This window comes from Thermobia domestica, chromosome 2 (assembly GCF_964235325.1).
Source record: "Thermobia domestica chromosome 2, izTheDome1.hap1.1, whole genome shotgun sequence".
Lineage (NCBI taxonomy): Eukaryota > Metazoa > Arthropoda > Insecta > Zygentoma > Lepismatidae > Thermobia > Thermobia domestica.
Genome location: NC_137455.1, coordinates 84,268,908 through 84,285,662, shown reverse-complemented (window position 1 = coordinate 84,285,662; position 16,755 = coordinate 84,268,908). Strand labels below are relative to the sequence as shown.

Sequence of the window (16,755 nt, the reverse complement as noted above, 5' to 3'; positions counted from 1 at the left end):
TCCAAAAGCTGGTATATCCGAGATAATGTGACACTATCAGTATGATCACCATCATCCCAGTTGAAAAAATTACCCAACGAGTGACATGAAGGAAAATAGAGTCAAAACTAATTTCCACAGTCAAAGTCCATGGCAGCACATATTATACATGTTAGTGTATGTTTTGTTATCTCGTTACTTTTCGCCGCCGCAATAGGACTAACTGTTTATTATATTAATCTTTCAACAGTGAATGAAAGCGTACTCGCAAATAACCAAATGGCACAGTGACGTTGATAGCCATATGGAAGGTTATGAAGAAGCTTAGAATGACTGCTTGAGATAAAGAAAAAACATGGTTCTGGAAAACTTGTACTGCATTGACCAACAAAATGCACTCTCATATGGCTCGATAAGGAGGGAAACTACGTTGTGCCTACCCGTATTCAGTTCACGCAACTCCACTACTGCAACCACCTGATAAACTAACCCAGTTTTGTTTCGATTTAGACGTTTCACACGACGGAACGTTAACAGACTATTTCATGATTTCGGATGAAGCGTATTTCGTTGCACAAAGCAGTGATCGTGCAGAACACTCGACATTGGGCACTTCTATCATGCTGCGTACAGACTAGCGTATGTAAGGCTAGTATATTGAACAGAGATCTGGAAAGCCAAAATTCAGTACGGTGAGGAATGCAACGAAGCCTCGTACCGTATATTACTGCTAGACAGAGCACTCTCCGCATTTTCCTGCTCTGGTTTGGCTGGCTTTCCTCTGGTCAATATGCGGCCGATCAAAGCGTGCTCCACTGAGGGACAGCCAGCATTTACTATGAACTTTTAACCTATGTGCGTTTTGTGATAATGTATTTCTGTGGTTGAATATACCACCTTTTGGTTTACCCTGTATTTCCTCAACGGTATGTACATATCTGGGTTCAAAACTAAGAACAAATTCAACGCCAACAAAAACAATGTTTATGCATATATATGGAAGCAGCAACATATTTGTTTCATTACTACTCCATCACCCCGTCTCTAAATTCTGCTGTTCTTAATAATGATGTTTTGAATTTAACATGCAGTATTTCACATTATTATGTATTTCTTCAAAATACCCAGAGCTAATACTATGGCAAGCGTATCACGGGTTATATTCTCAAAGTGAAACAAACTATTCGTTCGGTTAGGTTCGGAATTAGATTTCTGAGCTTTCAAAATCTATGGCCATGTTAACCTATAACCTATGAGGAATGACATCCTTTGGCGATTACACTACGTGAGGAAGAAAGGAATGGGGAAGGGAGTGGCATGAGGCCATTGTTAGGCACCATCCTGGCATTTGGTGTGAATGAGGAAAACCGAGAAAACCTCTCAGTATTGCTGGTCTGAAAAAGCTTTTACACTTTTCGACCGTCTCTCCTAACCAAGAATCGAAACTGGGACCGCTCGCACCAAAGGCGGGGGCGTTAGCGACTACGCTATGCGGGATCACCGTCAGCTATTTGCGTATCTATTAAATACTTTTTCACTGAACACCAGTATGTATATGTAACAATGTGGAAACAAGAATAATCAGATCTGTGAACTAGCAGAGGCTTCATTAACTGAGCTACGAACAACAAGATTAGTTTTCTCAGTTTATTTCTTAAGCCCCATTACAACCTACAATTATTTTGCAGACGCAATAAATCAGTGCACTGTAGAAGTGAGATCCTCTCCCAAGCTCTACAAGTGACTTTTCTCCGACAAAACACACAATGAGTATTTAATAAATATTCAATGTAATACATAAAACTGGGGAGAACGTGCTCGTTCATTATTGGTCCATTTCAACTGCAAGCAAATTGAAAGGCTGGAAATTCTCTGAAAACAGAAAAAAATTGTTGTAAAGTTAGGTAATTTTTATTTAAATATTCGAGAGGAGTGCATATTAAGTTAGTCCTTACATTTGACTAAGTGCAAGAGTGGTGATCATGTGAAAACCTCAAAGACATGCATCATATTGTGCTAAAATCTAACGTTATTTACAGAAGTTACCATAGAACATATTTTACATGGAGGGAGGGGAGGACAATCATTCTAGTTTTCATTGATTTTAGATCAAAGTAGTGGGAATGATTGTGAAGCCTCAAAGTAAACTTCGTATTCCATGAAAATCTAATATTTTTACGAAAGATACCTTGGATCATATTTTTGATCGGACAGGGGAGTAATACATACTACACTCGGGGGTTAATTCACCACTCATTCTTGACTGGTTTTAAGCACTGGAGATTACGTTAAAGTTAATTAAGTTATATATACTATATTAAAATCAAATTAATTTTCGAAAATTTATAATGGTATTTTAAAAAGAAATGGAAGAGGGAGAGCTAGGAGAGTAAATCCACTATTATATTCTTTACTGATTTTAACTCTCAGAGGGGTAATTGGAAAGCCTCAAAGAAAATGTACAACATATTACGCCAAAATCAAACAGCTTTTTAATGAAAATTGTGGAACTTATTTTCGAAATCGAGAGATTGAATTATCCTTTTATTCTTGACATATTAACCCCGAGTTGTAAGAATATTCATAATGACATAAAAAAATGTACACGAAGTTTGTCATATTGTTTAATTTTTACATAGTTTATATTGGGAAATATCTTGCAGCATGTACACGTACGAACTTTTGTGATGGATTTTACTTCCTCCCCTTTACACCTATTACACTTGATGGACTGTATATTTCTGTACGTTCACGAATGGCACATACCAGGCTTCGATAAAATCTACTAGGATTTACGAGTTATCGTGAAACAGATGGACGCGCACACAAATGCTTATCGAGTAAAATGGTACGTCTTTTGCCAACGCTCGCTTCAATAAAATCTTTTGATTTACTCATACAGTACATGTTAAGTTCTAAATTATAAGTTAACCCAGTGGCTCCCAATCGACGAAAAACCACTGATATCACTCCACTTAGTTGATTTATTAATAATAATAAGTAAATAGTGTAAGGCTAAATTTCAACACAGTACTGACAATGTATTACTGAACATTGTTGCTGCCACTGAAGACGCTGGCTGATACAGTATCTTAAATTTTATTATAATTATGAAATGCTGCACGATTTTAAAATTCTAATGTCGCCACACGCCGATTAGGAACCACTGAGTTAACAAACCAAAGTTTTTTTTCCCCCTTGTTGGAAGGTGGAAATCGAACCCATCTCGGTAAAAACTAAAAATTTGTTCACTGGAAGTAGCAATGCATATGCAGTCCAATTACAACCACCTGCCAATAAGCATTTCAATTAAGCGGTTTTGAAAGTGAAGAAGCTAGTTATCTGTTCTACAAGTCATTCCTGATCCTGAGTTGTCATCTCATATGGTTACCCTGGCACAGAAAAGTAGTTACTGAAATGTTAGGAGGATTGTTAACAATTCAAGATTTTTAAAATTCGCCAGTAATCCAAGGCAGGGCGAACAGAAAAAAAAAAAAAAAAGGGCTTCTTTTGTTGATCAGTGCAGGCTGCCTTCATGCAGCTATACCTACACCCTGCTACAGCTATGCACAATACATAATACCCTCGTTTACCAGTTGACCATTGGGTAAGTATATCATAGTGCATCACATTCTGGCGCCTGTCCACGAAGCAACTGCAGTTTTAGGTACATGATAGTTATGTGTGTGGTGCAGATTCTCCTAGCGTTGACCACTGGTAACATTGCTTGAATTCGCGTACAACATCCATTGCTCATCATTTGTTAGAACTCATGCAGAGAAAGTACTGTTGTGACGGGTTAGTAGCGAGGTAAATTTGTTGTCTGGTTTCAGTTCATAGGACAGTCATAGTTTACATGAAATCTTGCAAATTCCTGGTAAGTTGGCTATGATTATTTCAATCACTGCTTCTTCCTTGCATCGTCCTTGGTTACTGTCATCCTGCACGAAGTTCAACTTCCACAGACTCCTGTCCTTATGAAAATTTTCTGAACCATTTCTGGACTACTCTTACACTTAATGCGTTCTCTCCAAATGCATTACACATGATTCGAACTGCCGTAGGTGCCCTTGTGCCATATTTGTACTTAAAGCAAAAATAAGGCTTTTCATGTTATGGAATTAGTTGACTACTGCGGCAATACTCATGCATCTAATACCGTTAAGAGGTTCACTCAAGATGTGCACTCACGTTACATGCTCTTTACTGGCTCGCGCAGTCATTGGGAGAGTACAAATTGACGCACTAAACAGCGTACACCTTGGTTTTCCTTATTATAATTAAGCTGCTCGAGCAGTTATAAATGCATTCAGAACATACTCACTTGGCTCTTCCGTATCCTGTTATAGATTAGTACCTTTTGAGTTCATTCTTTCGGTTAACTGATATTTCATTTTCATACACCAGTGTAACTCCAGAAAGCTGGATTAGCAGTCCCGAATACCAAGGTCACTCTTACCGAGTGGATGCTCCACTACTTGAACTCCTGCAAGAGACTGGCTCACTTTTGCAGTCATTTGTAAACAGAATAAACGTACACTAGGACCTGTTACAATGCCCTTCCTATGTTAACTTCGTTGAGAATCTACTTAGAAGGAAAGATTTAATGTTTTCCCCTCCTCCCACCACAAAACAAAACTATGTTCCAGTAAGTATAAAATATTAAAAAGAAAAAAGTACAATTTAAAAATCAATTGCTACATAAAAACTTACTTAATAGATTCTCTTGAACCAGTAAGTGTGCATGTTCTATCTGGAAGCCCTCCACTATCAGGTGCCATCTGTATTTTACAACCTGATTCATTTTGAAGCCGACTGATTTGCTCTCCTCCACGACCAATTACTACAAGAAAATCAGATGCATGAGATCATAGAAGTAGTATATGCTAAATATAAATATATTACGGAAAACACACCAAAATTAACCAAGAAAATTCGCGTGACTTCATACAAATGCACATTATGTTAACAGCACATTGTTCGACCTAACAGCCTTGAAACTAATTGCCCAAGTGTCTTCAGAAAAAAAAAAAAAAAAATGGCATACGATACGGAAGACCTTTACGAACCACAATGTTCACTCTTGGTGGTGGGAGTAATATCAGTGATATCTCGTATGAGTCATAATTGGTGTTTTAAGAATTCATTACAATATTAAATTTAAAATGTGTGTAAAACGTAAACCCAGAGTCACAAATACCCACTAAACTTTGGAAATTCCCTTCCCGGCCCAATGACCTTATTATCTTCAAAACTTACCCCAAATCGTTTTAGGAAGTGATTTTACTTTCTCCTGATATTTGAGCTGACAGATTAATACATTCATTAGTTATTTGTAACTGTAATTATCTTAATTCGTTGATTTGGAGTTTGCGTCCCGTTCAGCACCGAGACAGATTTAGAACTACAGCTAAACGTGGAATTTGAACCACATGAGCTCCCCCCCCACATTATATATATATGTATATATATACCCAATGTTAAATGAAAATGCAACCTTGCCGTTTACCTGGACCGCAACATAAGTGAATGAAGTTACTGTCTTTTACGCTAATGTGTCGATGACTATCTCCCACATCAAACAGTAACTTCATTCACTTATGTTGTGGGTCCAGGTAAATGGCAACGTTGCATTTTCATTCAACATTGGGCGCATAGCGTAGAGCCAAATGGCTCGTAGGAACATCATCATTAACAAAAATACGACCACTTAGCTATTACGGTAGTATTGCATCTTTTAATTTTTCTTGAAGTCTATTATTGAAGGCTAAGTAGAACAATACCTAATCCCCACCCCCTTCTCATACGAATTCAGATTTCTGTGGTTATTTCTTCGAAAAAGGCCTGTCCTGGAGGTAATTTCTTAGACCACTATAACAATATAATTACCAGAAAGGCTATTATAATTTCAAATACGCACGTCCATGCTCCCATTTTTCAGTAAATAAACCCACATGACAGACTGCACATTTATTATGAATATCGAATGTACTATGGTGATATAGCATCACTTCGTCAAACATTTTTGTATTCAATGGTTTACGTGCTTACTTTAGTTAAATAGATATAATGCCGGTGTCTGTAGTAAGAATCAGTTTTATATACATATTTACGTTTATTGCCTACTAGATGAAACCCGTTCATTGCACGGAGAGAAGGTTTATGTAAAGTATTTGAAACTCCTTTTAAGATGCAAATGCGGCTAGGATTTTCACCTAAACGGAACCGGCAATGTCATTACTCATCTTACAGACCTCGAAAAGTATGGATACTCACATCGGTCGTTCTCAATTTATAAATGTCAGCCTAAGCAATTTCTCACTTGCCGAAAATGTGCTAAAAACACAGGTCAAGGTCCACTTAAGTACCAAAAATCAAAATCGTTCAAGGGTCTAGGAGTTAGCGAGCAAATTGTTACATACATTTCTTTTACCTTTTTTTTTTTTTTTAATAATTCCCCCTTCCCTTTAATTCCATTTCCTTAAGACCAGAAATGTAAATAATAATTTACAAAATGGGAAATTCATATATACCAGTAGATCAGGGAACTAGTTAAAGTGCCATTACTGCAACAAGAATTAGCAGTTCTAAATCGAAATAAACACTTAAACGACAGTATTCTAAAATATTTATTGAAAGCATTCCCTTTCTTCACCTCGGCTACACAAGACTAGATCAACTGTGATGAAATTACCCGAGAATCACTGCCCCTATCGGGATCAAACCTGGAACTCCTATATAGAAAGCACGGGTGCTTGTTGCTGTGAAGGGGAATAATTAATGAAGATTCACGCACGTTTTACATTCGAAAGAAAAAGAATCCCACGAGTGGTCACCTTATACAATTTTGTACAACCAAGTCAAATTACAGTGTTTGCTTGGAATTTAATGTTCTTTGTCAGCTCGGACGCTATATATGGTCGAGCTTCTATGAGAGACTTATTTCCCACCGGGAACAGAAACAGTCTACCGTATATTAGGATTCAACTACTTAGCTATGAAGAGCTCCTGAGATTTGGGAACTTCAAAGACTGGAAAAATTGAAAGGAAGTCACGCAGCAGTCTTAGATACTATTCTGACAATTGCCTAGCAGGGCCGAAGCCAGCACTTCGAAAGCGAAAATACCAATTTGCTTACGCTTTTGCTTTTCTTTCATCAAACTCATCATGCAAAATGATACGAACGATATCAGGTATCGTCATATGTGATCGGAAAGGAAGCGGAAAATGGAAGGGAGGGTGAATGACACAGTGTTGTATTTATGTTACACGAAAACAACTACTGTGAGGCTGCGAGTAAGAGAAGCATAATGGGCCGTGGCAAAGTATTGTCTGAGTGCGGAAAGGGGCAAATAGTGGCATATAAAGAAGGTGTATCTGTTAATGAAATCACACGTCGAATTGGACAGAGTGCTTGTGTCCTGAACAATTTTCTTAAACTTGGGATGCGGTATGGTGTAAGGAAATCACCAGGAAGGCCGCGTTAACTAACGCTACAGCAGCAAAGACAAGTTGTTCGAAAGCTAAGTTGTGCTGGAATATCCCTTACACAGTTGACACGAGACCCTAACAGTCGTGTACAAAAATCTACCCTATCAAGAGCTGTGAAACGATGTAATCATCTCTGATATAAGAAGCGCAAAGCGTCAACCACGACTCACCGCACAGCATAGCACAAAGAGCGACGGGTCATTTGGACCAAAATACATGTGATTTGGAAGCAGAACTGGCGTCGTGTCATCTTCAGTAACGAAAAGAAATTTAACTTGGATGGTCCCGATGGCTGATGATACTATTGACACGATCTACGGAAGTAGGATCAGATGTTCTCTAAGCGACAGCAAGGAGGGGAGTCGGTAATAGCTTGTGGGGAGGCTTTGGTTGTTATGGTACAACAGACCTCGAATTTCCTACTCTCGTATGACATCAACCACGTACCAAACAGTACCTGCCGACAATTTGTTATTTGCCTCGCGAATTGCTGGTCCCGAGTGGATCTTCCAATAGGATAACGCCACTATCCACTTTGTTGGAACTACCAGGGACTGGTTTCGAAAGAAAGACGTGATTTGTCCTTGATTGGCCTTTCAATTTCCCAGACAAAAACGCGATGGAAAATCTATGGGAAATATTGTGTCGCTCAGTGATCGCCATCGGTACCCAGTACAACAATGGTCGTGAGTTGCAGGATGCCATCATCGCTGCATGGAATCAAAATGATGTGACTGCTGCAAACGCTGGTAAACAATGTTTAATCGAGTGTTCAAGCTGGTGTTATGCAGTGGCTCATTTGTTGGTTATTAGAACTAGCTTTTGTATTGAGTTCGTATCATTTTGCAAGTCATTATAGTGTTGTTTTGATTGTTTTTTGTTTTCAATTTGGCTAGCAATGGAAATTAGAACTATCCATGGTCTGTATACATATCCTCCTCATACATCTCTACATAATACGTATTCCATCCGTGACGTGCACTTACTAAAGTTGTCACATATTTGGATCGTTCGTATCATTTTGCAACATACCTTATATTTAAAACTCATTGGTTAACTTTTGGTACATCTGTGACGCCATGTGGTTATCAAGTGTAATTTTCGTTTAAGTACAAACCACTACACTTCCTGACTAAAATCAAGACACGTAAAAAACATCTCGCCTTAAACTCAATATTGACTGGAATGAACAAGCTAGCAAATCAGAAAAACCCAACTTGGGTTTCATGATCGTGAGACGAACCAATAACAGTAAAATGCGCCAAAAGAAATCTGATATATTACAGCAGAGTTCAGAAGTACAATTATATTATTGTAGTGAGCGATTTAATTCACTAGTTATTCATTTAAGTCGCCACAATATGGAGTATTCAAATGTATGGGCATTACAATACATCATCTGGAAATATGAAATTGATTTAAAGAATAAACAACTTGAGTATAAAGTAAATATTTCTAATATTAAAATTTATGCTAATGACTTTACGAAGTTACCAGTATTCCAGAAACAACAATTATACCATTCAAATGTCAGCAAAGGAAAAATAATATTTTTATGAATTCTGTTTAACTTAATGTACCTACGTTATTTATTTTCGATGTAAAATTTTACAAATTACTTAGTATTAGAAATGAGACTTGTACAGTACCTAAGAAAAATTATTCTAGAGCAAGAAATCCTTACCGAAATATTGTACTATGTGTGGGTGTGTCGTGTGTTTCAAGCCGTTTACACGCGTTATTTAATAAAACAATTTGCAATACTTCGAGCACCTTAAAGAATCTGGTAACACAAAAACATTAGTAATGACAAAGGGTTTCGTAATTAAAACTTATTTCCTTCTGTCAGGAAAAAAGAAAAATCCAGCTTTATTATTTCATGCAACAGAATAAAGGAAAATGAGCTAATTCCCAGAAGCCATTATGACCTTTCGAACATACTTGTGAAATTCAGCTCCCTACTAACTTCAATGGAGATTCAAGACAGTTTTTGCAACACTACTGATTATACACAATTAGTAATTTTCAGTATCAAAAATAAGGTTTCGTACGATATAAACAATGATATTAAAAAATGACAAACTACAAACAAGCTCAATTTCAAGGAACGATACAGTAACTATTTTATGACTAAAATTCACCAGGCAGGTTTAATCTTACTTGGCTCCATCGTATAGGAACCTAACAATAGAACACTATCAGGATATTTAACACGATCACTTATACTTAATGAGATACGTAGTTATCTCTTAGTATTTTATACTAAGCTTTCAAGCATGCAATTTTATCTCCAATTCATATATACTGAACAGAAAAATTTGGACCACCACCAATTCAAGGTACGATAGTAATTTAGAACTATTACTTATTAAATCCTTTCAATTTTGCCATTTGAAAGTAATCACACTTAACTACATTTTTCCTTAACCAGCTAATACAGAACGATAAAATACACACATATAATGAATATTTTACTTTTATAGTAAAGAATAGGATTATGAAAACCTGATCTTTGGACGAATTTATAAAATACTTAAAATTATGAACTAGTTCAAAAATATTGGATTATGAGGTCAAAATACATAATCTACTGTTTAATGTAATAATCGCATCTGCTAATGCATTAACAACACGCGAACTATTTAGTGTCACTTGTTAAGTTTCTAAAGTAACGCACAATGATGAATTCCAGTACCAAATAAATTTAACATTTAAAAATTAGATAATTAGGAAATAAAATTGCAATTTACATAAACTATCACTCTTGCAAATATACACAAAAAGAACTGAAATCACTTTTTCCCGCTCGGAAACTGTAGCACTCGCGACACAATCACTATACCACAACTGCCGAAGCCTGTTAAGTTGAAATATGAAAGCACAAATAACATGCTTCACTGCGATATTGTCTGATCAAGAGAACTATGTATTCCAACACATTTCTACGTCCTACCAAACCACTATACTGCTCAAACACTCAAAATGGTACTTACTTAAGCCAACCATCTTGTCTGGAACTCTTATGTCTTCTGACTGGACACCACCCAGGCCAGCATGAGGGACTGCAACACCCGGCGCACGAGGTTGAGCAGCCTGCACAGCCTGAGGTGGTGTCTGTTGGTTTTGCGTTGGCTGCGGCGTTGTTGCGCCTTGTGACTGATTCTGTTGCTGTCCTTGCTGCTGCTGCTGCTGCTGTTGCTGCCTTAATGCAGCCAACTGAGCACCACAAGGATCATTCACTGCTGCTACCTTCTTGGCCTCAGGTTCTTAAAGGAAAACAGCAAACAAGCGATTTAGCTGTTGACTTCTTTTGCTTTAAATTAGTTGATAAAAATACTGAAAGTAATTTATATATTTTTTTGAATGAAGGTAACCAATTTCAAAATTAGAAGAAAAGAAGGCAACATTGCCTTCCCACAGTCTTCTAGAGGAAGAACCTAAAATCATGCTTGTGTTCCTTTAAATCTGTTGCCCACAACACAACTCACTTTCTCAAACACATACTTTAAAAAAAATAATTAAAAAATCCAATTGAACACAATGTTCCAAAAGAAAGGAAAAAAAGCGCTGTCATCACTTCACTACGAACCGGTTTTCAAACGACAATATTATCTTCATTCTGAGTTGCATGCAATATTCCAGTTTCTAACTTTAGCCATGAACAAAAACCAAAATACGCCCTGACATTTTACTTAAAGAGAATACTGTAGTTTAAAAGAAGCATATTTCTTAAGTACTACAATGAACTGTCACTGAATTTAAACTGGAAACGAAAAATATGTAATGTATCAATACCAGCTTTGCCCGTCTCGCTCAGTAAAATTTCGAGTGATGAGATTTTTGAACTAAAATCTGTAACGAAGACATTTTGATACGTATGCATGCAATAACTTAACGCGAAAACAACAAAAGTATTATAAAATTAATTGTTAGCAACAGGCCATTTCTAACAAGTCCAAATTTACAATGTAACTATGGGCATAGCATTAACTACTGCCACACTTGTTTAAAATTATGACAAAAGACTGAGCAATCAACGTATTTGTTATCGTATACATTTGTGTTTAATGAATAAAAAGAACGTATATACTTTATTGAAATAATAAAAAATAAAAAAACACTGATGTTCCAATGTCTCGAAGGTGCGAAAATTCATTAAATTTAATTACAGCAATTATCAATTACCTTCGTTATATGGTATTGTACCAGCTGAAATGTCGAACACTGGGTCAAAAATTAAATACTTGTCTAAAAGCAGCACGGGGAATGACTAACAAGAAATCGGCTTATACGCCAAACAAGAATGAGCTCATTTCCCCGCATCTAGATAGACCATAACTCACCCTAACACCAATAAGGATTTATAAACAAACAATATTGATTAAAAATAATACAGCTTCAGCATGAAATTTTCTTCAAATGATGTTGATAAACCGTAAGAAACTAGAATTTCAATAACGTGTTTTCGCCTTGTATGTTTTCTCTTCAAAATCTCCCATTCTATAGTTATTTCCATATACGAACTCTTGGTATAAAGAATAGAGAGCAAGTTCTGTACACATTCAAAATTGTCTCTGTCAAGCTCAAGAATAAATCAATACGACACTAGAAAAAAGGGAACTGGTATTACTATTATGTTATACTTCAGCCTGTACAATTTGGGAAGTAAATTAAATTGTATATTTCATATAAAACTTCCGTCTATCTTGTTACACACCTCTACTGTAATACGTAAGATACGGCAATCATACTTCAAGTAAGCTTTGATAAACAAGAATATCTTCCAGTATACAAAATTTACCGAAGTAATAGCTTTAGTTCCAATCTATCTATTAAAATGCTACAGTACCAATTGAGAGCGACCGAGCTCTAACCTATAAGCTTAGCTTTCAAACCTATGATTTACGGTTTTTTTGTGATTTCACGTTTATAACAGACAAATACTTTTAAAAGAGTGTACTTTAAATAAATTACTTAAATATTTTTCACAAAGTTTATCCTTTGAAATTATTGTTCAAAGGCCTTTACCTTTAATAAGAATTCTCCGAAATAAATGCAAATGAATTGTGCTGCCATCTTTGGAGCTCTTTTAAAATACATTTATACGTTTCTGGCCAATCCTTTCGACAATGTGATCTCGGAAACTACAGGCTCTAGAAAGATTAGGTTTTCACCGATTGCAAATTTCACGTAGATTGTCCAGTTCTAATTGAATATTTAAAAAACATGGCCACTATTTCTTTATTACATTTTTACGGGTACATTGGAAGTGTTCAAATTTAAAAAACAAAAAAACTAAAGCATCATATCCTACGCATTATACATTCCAACACCACACTGTTGTATATATGGGTTGCATATGTCTGAGGCGTTTGTTTTAAGGGCAAATAATAGTGGAAACGGAAGAATAACCATTTCTTCAGGTTATTCTTAAAGATGAACCTTAATTTTTGGAGTGTTTTGCACAATGAACAAATATAACTGACATTATAATTAATTGTGCATGTAATGTATTTGCTTATTACATACTGCATGCAATAAGAAAAAACACTGGTCACACATGAATTAGAAACTCCAACCGGAAGTAGGCTCAAATCTTGCAAACTGTGCGAGATATTGAGAAAAAATAATCGAAAAAAGTCTCCCCTTTATGATACCCCTTGGCTTTTTATTACAGTCTTTCACTTGTGTCTGTAAAGGGACATGTACAGATGTTGTGAGGAATGAGAAGGAGATTTATGCTCATATACGAATGATGCGCTGTGTAGAGAGCGCAGGTTCAGCTAGTCATACAGCAAAAACTCCAATCCAGTATTGATGGTTTTCTGAAATACTATTTCATAAGAATCAACTCCAGGTGGAAAAATGAGATGCTCAAAACACGAAACTAAAGTAGAGCTTGGAAGATCTTTTGCAAATATAATGGATTTCTTTAACTCGCGTTTTTCACTTTATTTAATGCTTCGTATTTTAATTTCCTTCCTCTTGTTTCTTCAATTTGTTTGCCTCAATATTCATAAGATTACTGAAGTGTATGCGTGCTTCACTGATGGTTTGTCAAACTTATCACATACTAACAAAATTCGGACGGGAATAAAGCTTATGGAAAGGCATATGGATCTTTTCAGTTTATCAAGAAACCTGTTAATGCAAGTTTGGTTTCATTAGAATTACGTGAACCCTCACACAATCGTCCCTACAATACTTCCCCTTTATAAATAAAATTTTCGAAAAACCTGAAACACTTGTTTGCTCAAATGCAGTTTGAGGGACTCCTGCGATACTCTATTCTTGTCGCTATTTATATATATTTCAATGAAAGTGAAATAATATAAGTATAGCTGGACTCAAATGTCAAAAATTCATTTCAAATGGTTTAGTCACCTCCTTACATAGAGCATTTTATGAATACAAAATCTGAACCCCCTTTCCTTCTTTAGAGGCAAAACTTTCGAAAACGCTGGAACATGTGCAGTTTCATGTTCCTAGTAAACAACTAAGTCCATCCTCCACCCTAGCACAGATATTTCTATAAAAATGATAAAAACAAGATTCATGTCAAGTAATAACTATATTCAAATGTTCCTTTCAACCGGCTCAGTCGTTTTGTCGTGAAAATGGGATATTAAAACACTTCTTACACATACAGATCGTCCCTTTCCCTCTAGTCTAACTTTCTCCTTGTTTCCCATCTGTTAGTATATGTAATACACGTATTTGGGTGTGACGAGTAAATTGTGCTGTGTTTTGTAAGTTAGCTTTTCCAATGTTAGTGCATGAAGACAAAGTAAATATTCACCAGTTCTCTCTTCTTTAATCTCTCATGCAACTAACAAATACTAAATAAATAAATAAATAAAAAAAAAAAAAACTGGGATAGGAAGAACAAAGATTTTTGTTATTCAAGTTACAGGAGCGACGGTTAACTCCTTGATTAAAGTGATTAATGTACTTGCTACTAACTTGTTCTCACCAGATATTTCGAATGATGATTACAAAGATTTGAAATCATTAACGCCCAACGATTATGCCCTTTAAAGTCAAGGAGACAAATGAAAGTATAAAAATATGAGAAAACTGAACTCAAAGAAAACCCATGTGTCACACGACGATGCCCACTACGAACTCTTACGGTGTCCGACGATGTCCACCAGAACATGAACATGCAGCAAAGTAAGGATTCAAGTTTGATTCCCTACCGTACGTATTACAGCGGAAGTGCTACGGAATTAGAGATAGCAGAATTTGTATTAAGTTTATTATTTACTATTTCGCTAACTGCATAAACATAACAGATGCAATAATGAAAAACTCATTTCTGACTTGAATGAATCGCAATTTTAAATATTTTCTAAAGGTTGGTTGTAGTTTAACATCTCTTCAGTATCTGCAACTATATGAAACTGGACACTTTAAAATAGATCCGAACCATTACTCAAGGTCTGTATCAAGGCTGGTGCCCCTACAGGAAACGAAGATGCAACCACGCGCACATAAAGCACGCATTAACCACATGATTACAAAGGAGCTGTTCTGTTATCCGAAAATACTTAGTAGAGTGGTTGACATTTTTACCTTATTCTGTATTTTGTCCAACATGTACTTTCAATAATGTGACTATTTCAAAGAAATGCTTCACATGGCCAATGTGCTAGCTTATATACAGGTTATATAGTACACATGTGTTCCTTAAGTAATAGTGTTACTCAAAAATTTCTAAAGGGCAATGTTCAAGTTTTCCATAACCATGTTTGGTAATACCAAAAACACTAATTTTATACTAGTCTTCACAACATAATACACTAGTTTATGCTAGTCTCCAATCTATACTAGTCTTCAAATTATTGTAGATATTTAGTAAAAATGCAAACGAAGCTTTTTAACCGCATCAAGTTACTTCGTATTGAGCACACACACGCACACATTCACACAGTATTTCTTTTATGTACATACATATGAACTGCATCTGTTTCTCTAAGAAAAGTCTGAGAATATTTAAACAGACTAAATAGGCAAACAGAAATATAGAACATGAAGTACTTACGTGGCGAAGAACAGATTAGTTTACCAAATTATGGCCAACTTTCTAGTTGGGGAAGTTCTTTCAGCATTCGGCAAAAGTTGAGTGACAGGCACATTTTCAACTCAAATGTCATTATCTGCTTACTTATTTTATTGAACATATCCAATTGAAATCTGGTCGTTCCGTATCATGTGAATCAAGGATTCATGCTTAATGGTAAAAACAATACAGTCACCCAGAATTCGTACAGTCATGTGTACCACTGTATGCATTTGCGTCATTTCAATCTCAACAACTACCTTTGTTTTAGATGCACTTCAAGTCCTGAAAGTTTACTATACTAATAGTTATAACTTTCTTCAGCTGTAGTGGTGCGCCTCTAAAACACTAGTGGATAAGATCTAACCACCAGCAACATACAAGGCACGTCTGCAAAATGACGATAGTTCTATTTGGAAAGTACATACTTTGGGCTATTAAGTCTAGACAGTCACCAGGACACTGAAGCAAGGAGACGGAAGTTTGTTCATCGTACACTTCTGCTGCCAGTCTACTGAGAAATGTGGTTACAGTTCAATTGAAGCTCTTAGTTGTCAGTCAACCACTTACTTCACAACTAATCTTAATCTAAAAATATGGAAATCAGTGAGGACGAGAACGAGACTAGGCTAGGTATACGTTCAACCGAAGCTTCTGAATCTGTTGTGCTGGTGCAGGTTGCTGAAGAGTATGACCAACATTGGCAATTCTTAAAATTTCCCTTGAGAGCGCCACAACACACCTGCGATTCGGAATGGCTCTCTTCAATCTAACATTTTAGAACAGACGTTTGAAATGGTAACTTGGCCAAAGCTCGTAATCCATACGGTGTGAACCATATCTGTCTGGAACAGTGGTAATCGACTTGTGATCAGAAAAAAATCCAATTGGTTATCCATGGTTTTGTGGCAAAAAAGCGAATGATGCAATGCCATGGATTGTTTGCGTCTCGACGTAGTGCACACAATCCAAATTTAGCTACATGTCACGATGCAGGTCGCAGAACCATCATCTTCGTTTGTGTAATGTCAAAAATGTCAATAAAACTCCCCACGAGGATATTTCATGTTTTCCGGTAGGCATGTGGCACCCACCTGGTACGTACCTGTCTGGAAGAGAGACTGGAAACTTATGCTTTACGATCGTGGCACATCTAGAAACTCATATGGCTCATTAATAACACGCTGACCGCATTGCATGAATCATCTGCAATGATGGATGGA

The 16,755-nt window shown here is 36.4% G+C and overlaps 1 protein-coding gene across 11 annotated transcripts in view; it reads right to left on the bottom strand.

Annotated features, from left to right (window-relative positions):
• The window catches only part of Psi (P-element somatic inhibitor), a 146,531-nt gene that overhangs the window by 101,720 nt on the left and 28,056 nt on the right, over positions 1 to 16,755 (bottom strand). For 9 of the 11 annotated variants that reach the window (XR_014128785.1, XM_081743371.1, XM_081743417.1 and 6 more), the window contains exons 3-4: positions 10,464 to 10,736; positions 4,693 to 4,822 (exon numbers count right to left, since the gene is read on the bottom strand). Coding sequence is in view for 10 of the 11 variants with exons in the window: in XM_081743371.1 (XP_081599497.1) it covers positions 4,693 to 4,822; positions 10,464 to 10,736 (403 nt within the window). In the remaining variant the exon portion in view is untranslated. The remainder of the gene's footprint in view (positions 1 to 4,692; positions 4,823 to 10,463; positions 10,737 to 16,755) is intronic. The other 2 variants (XM_081743419.1, XM_081743421.1) reach the window with 1 other exon arrangement.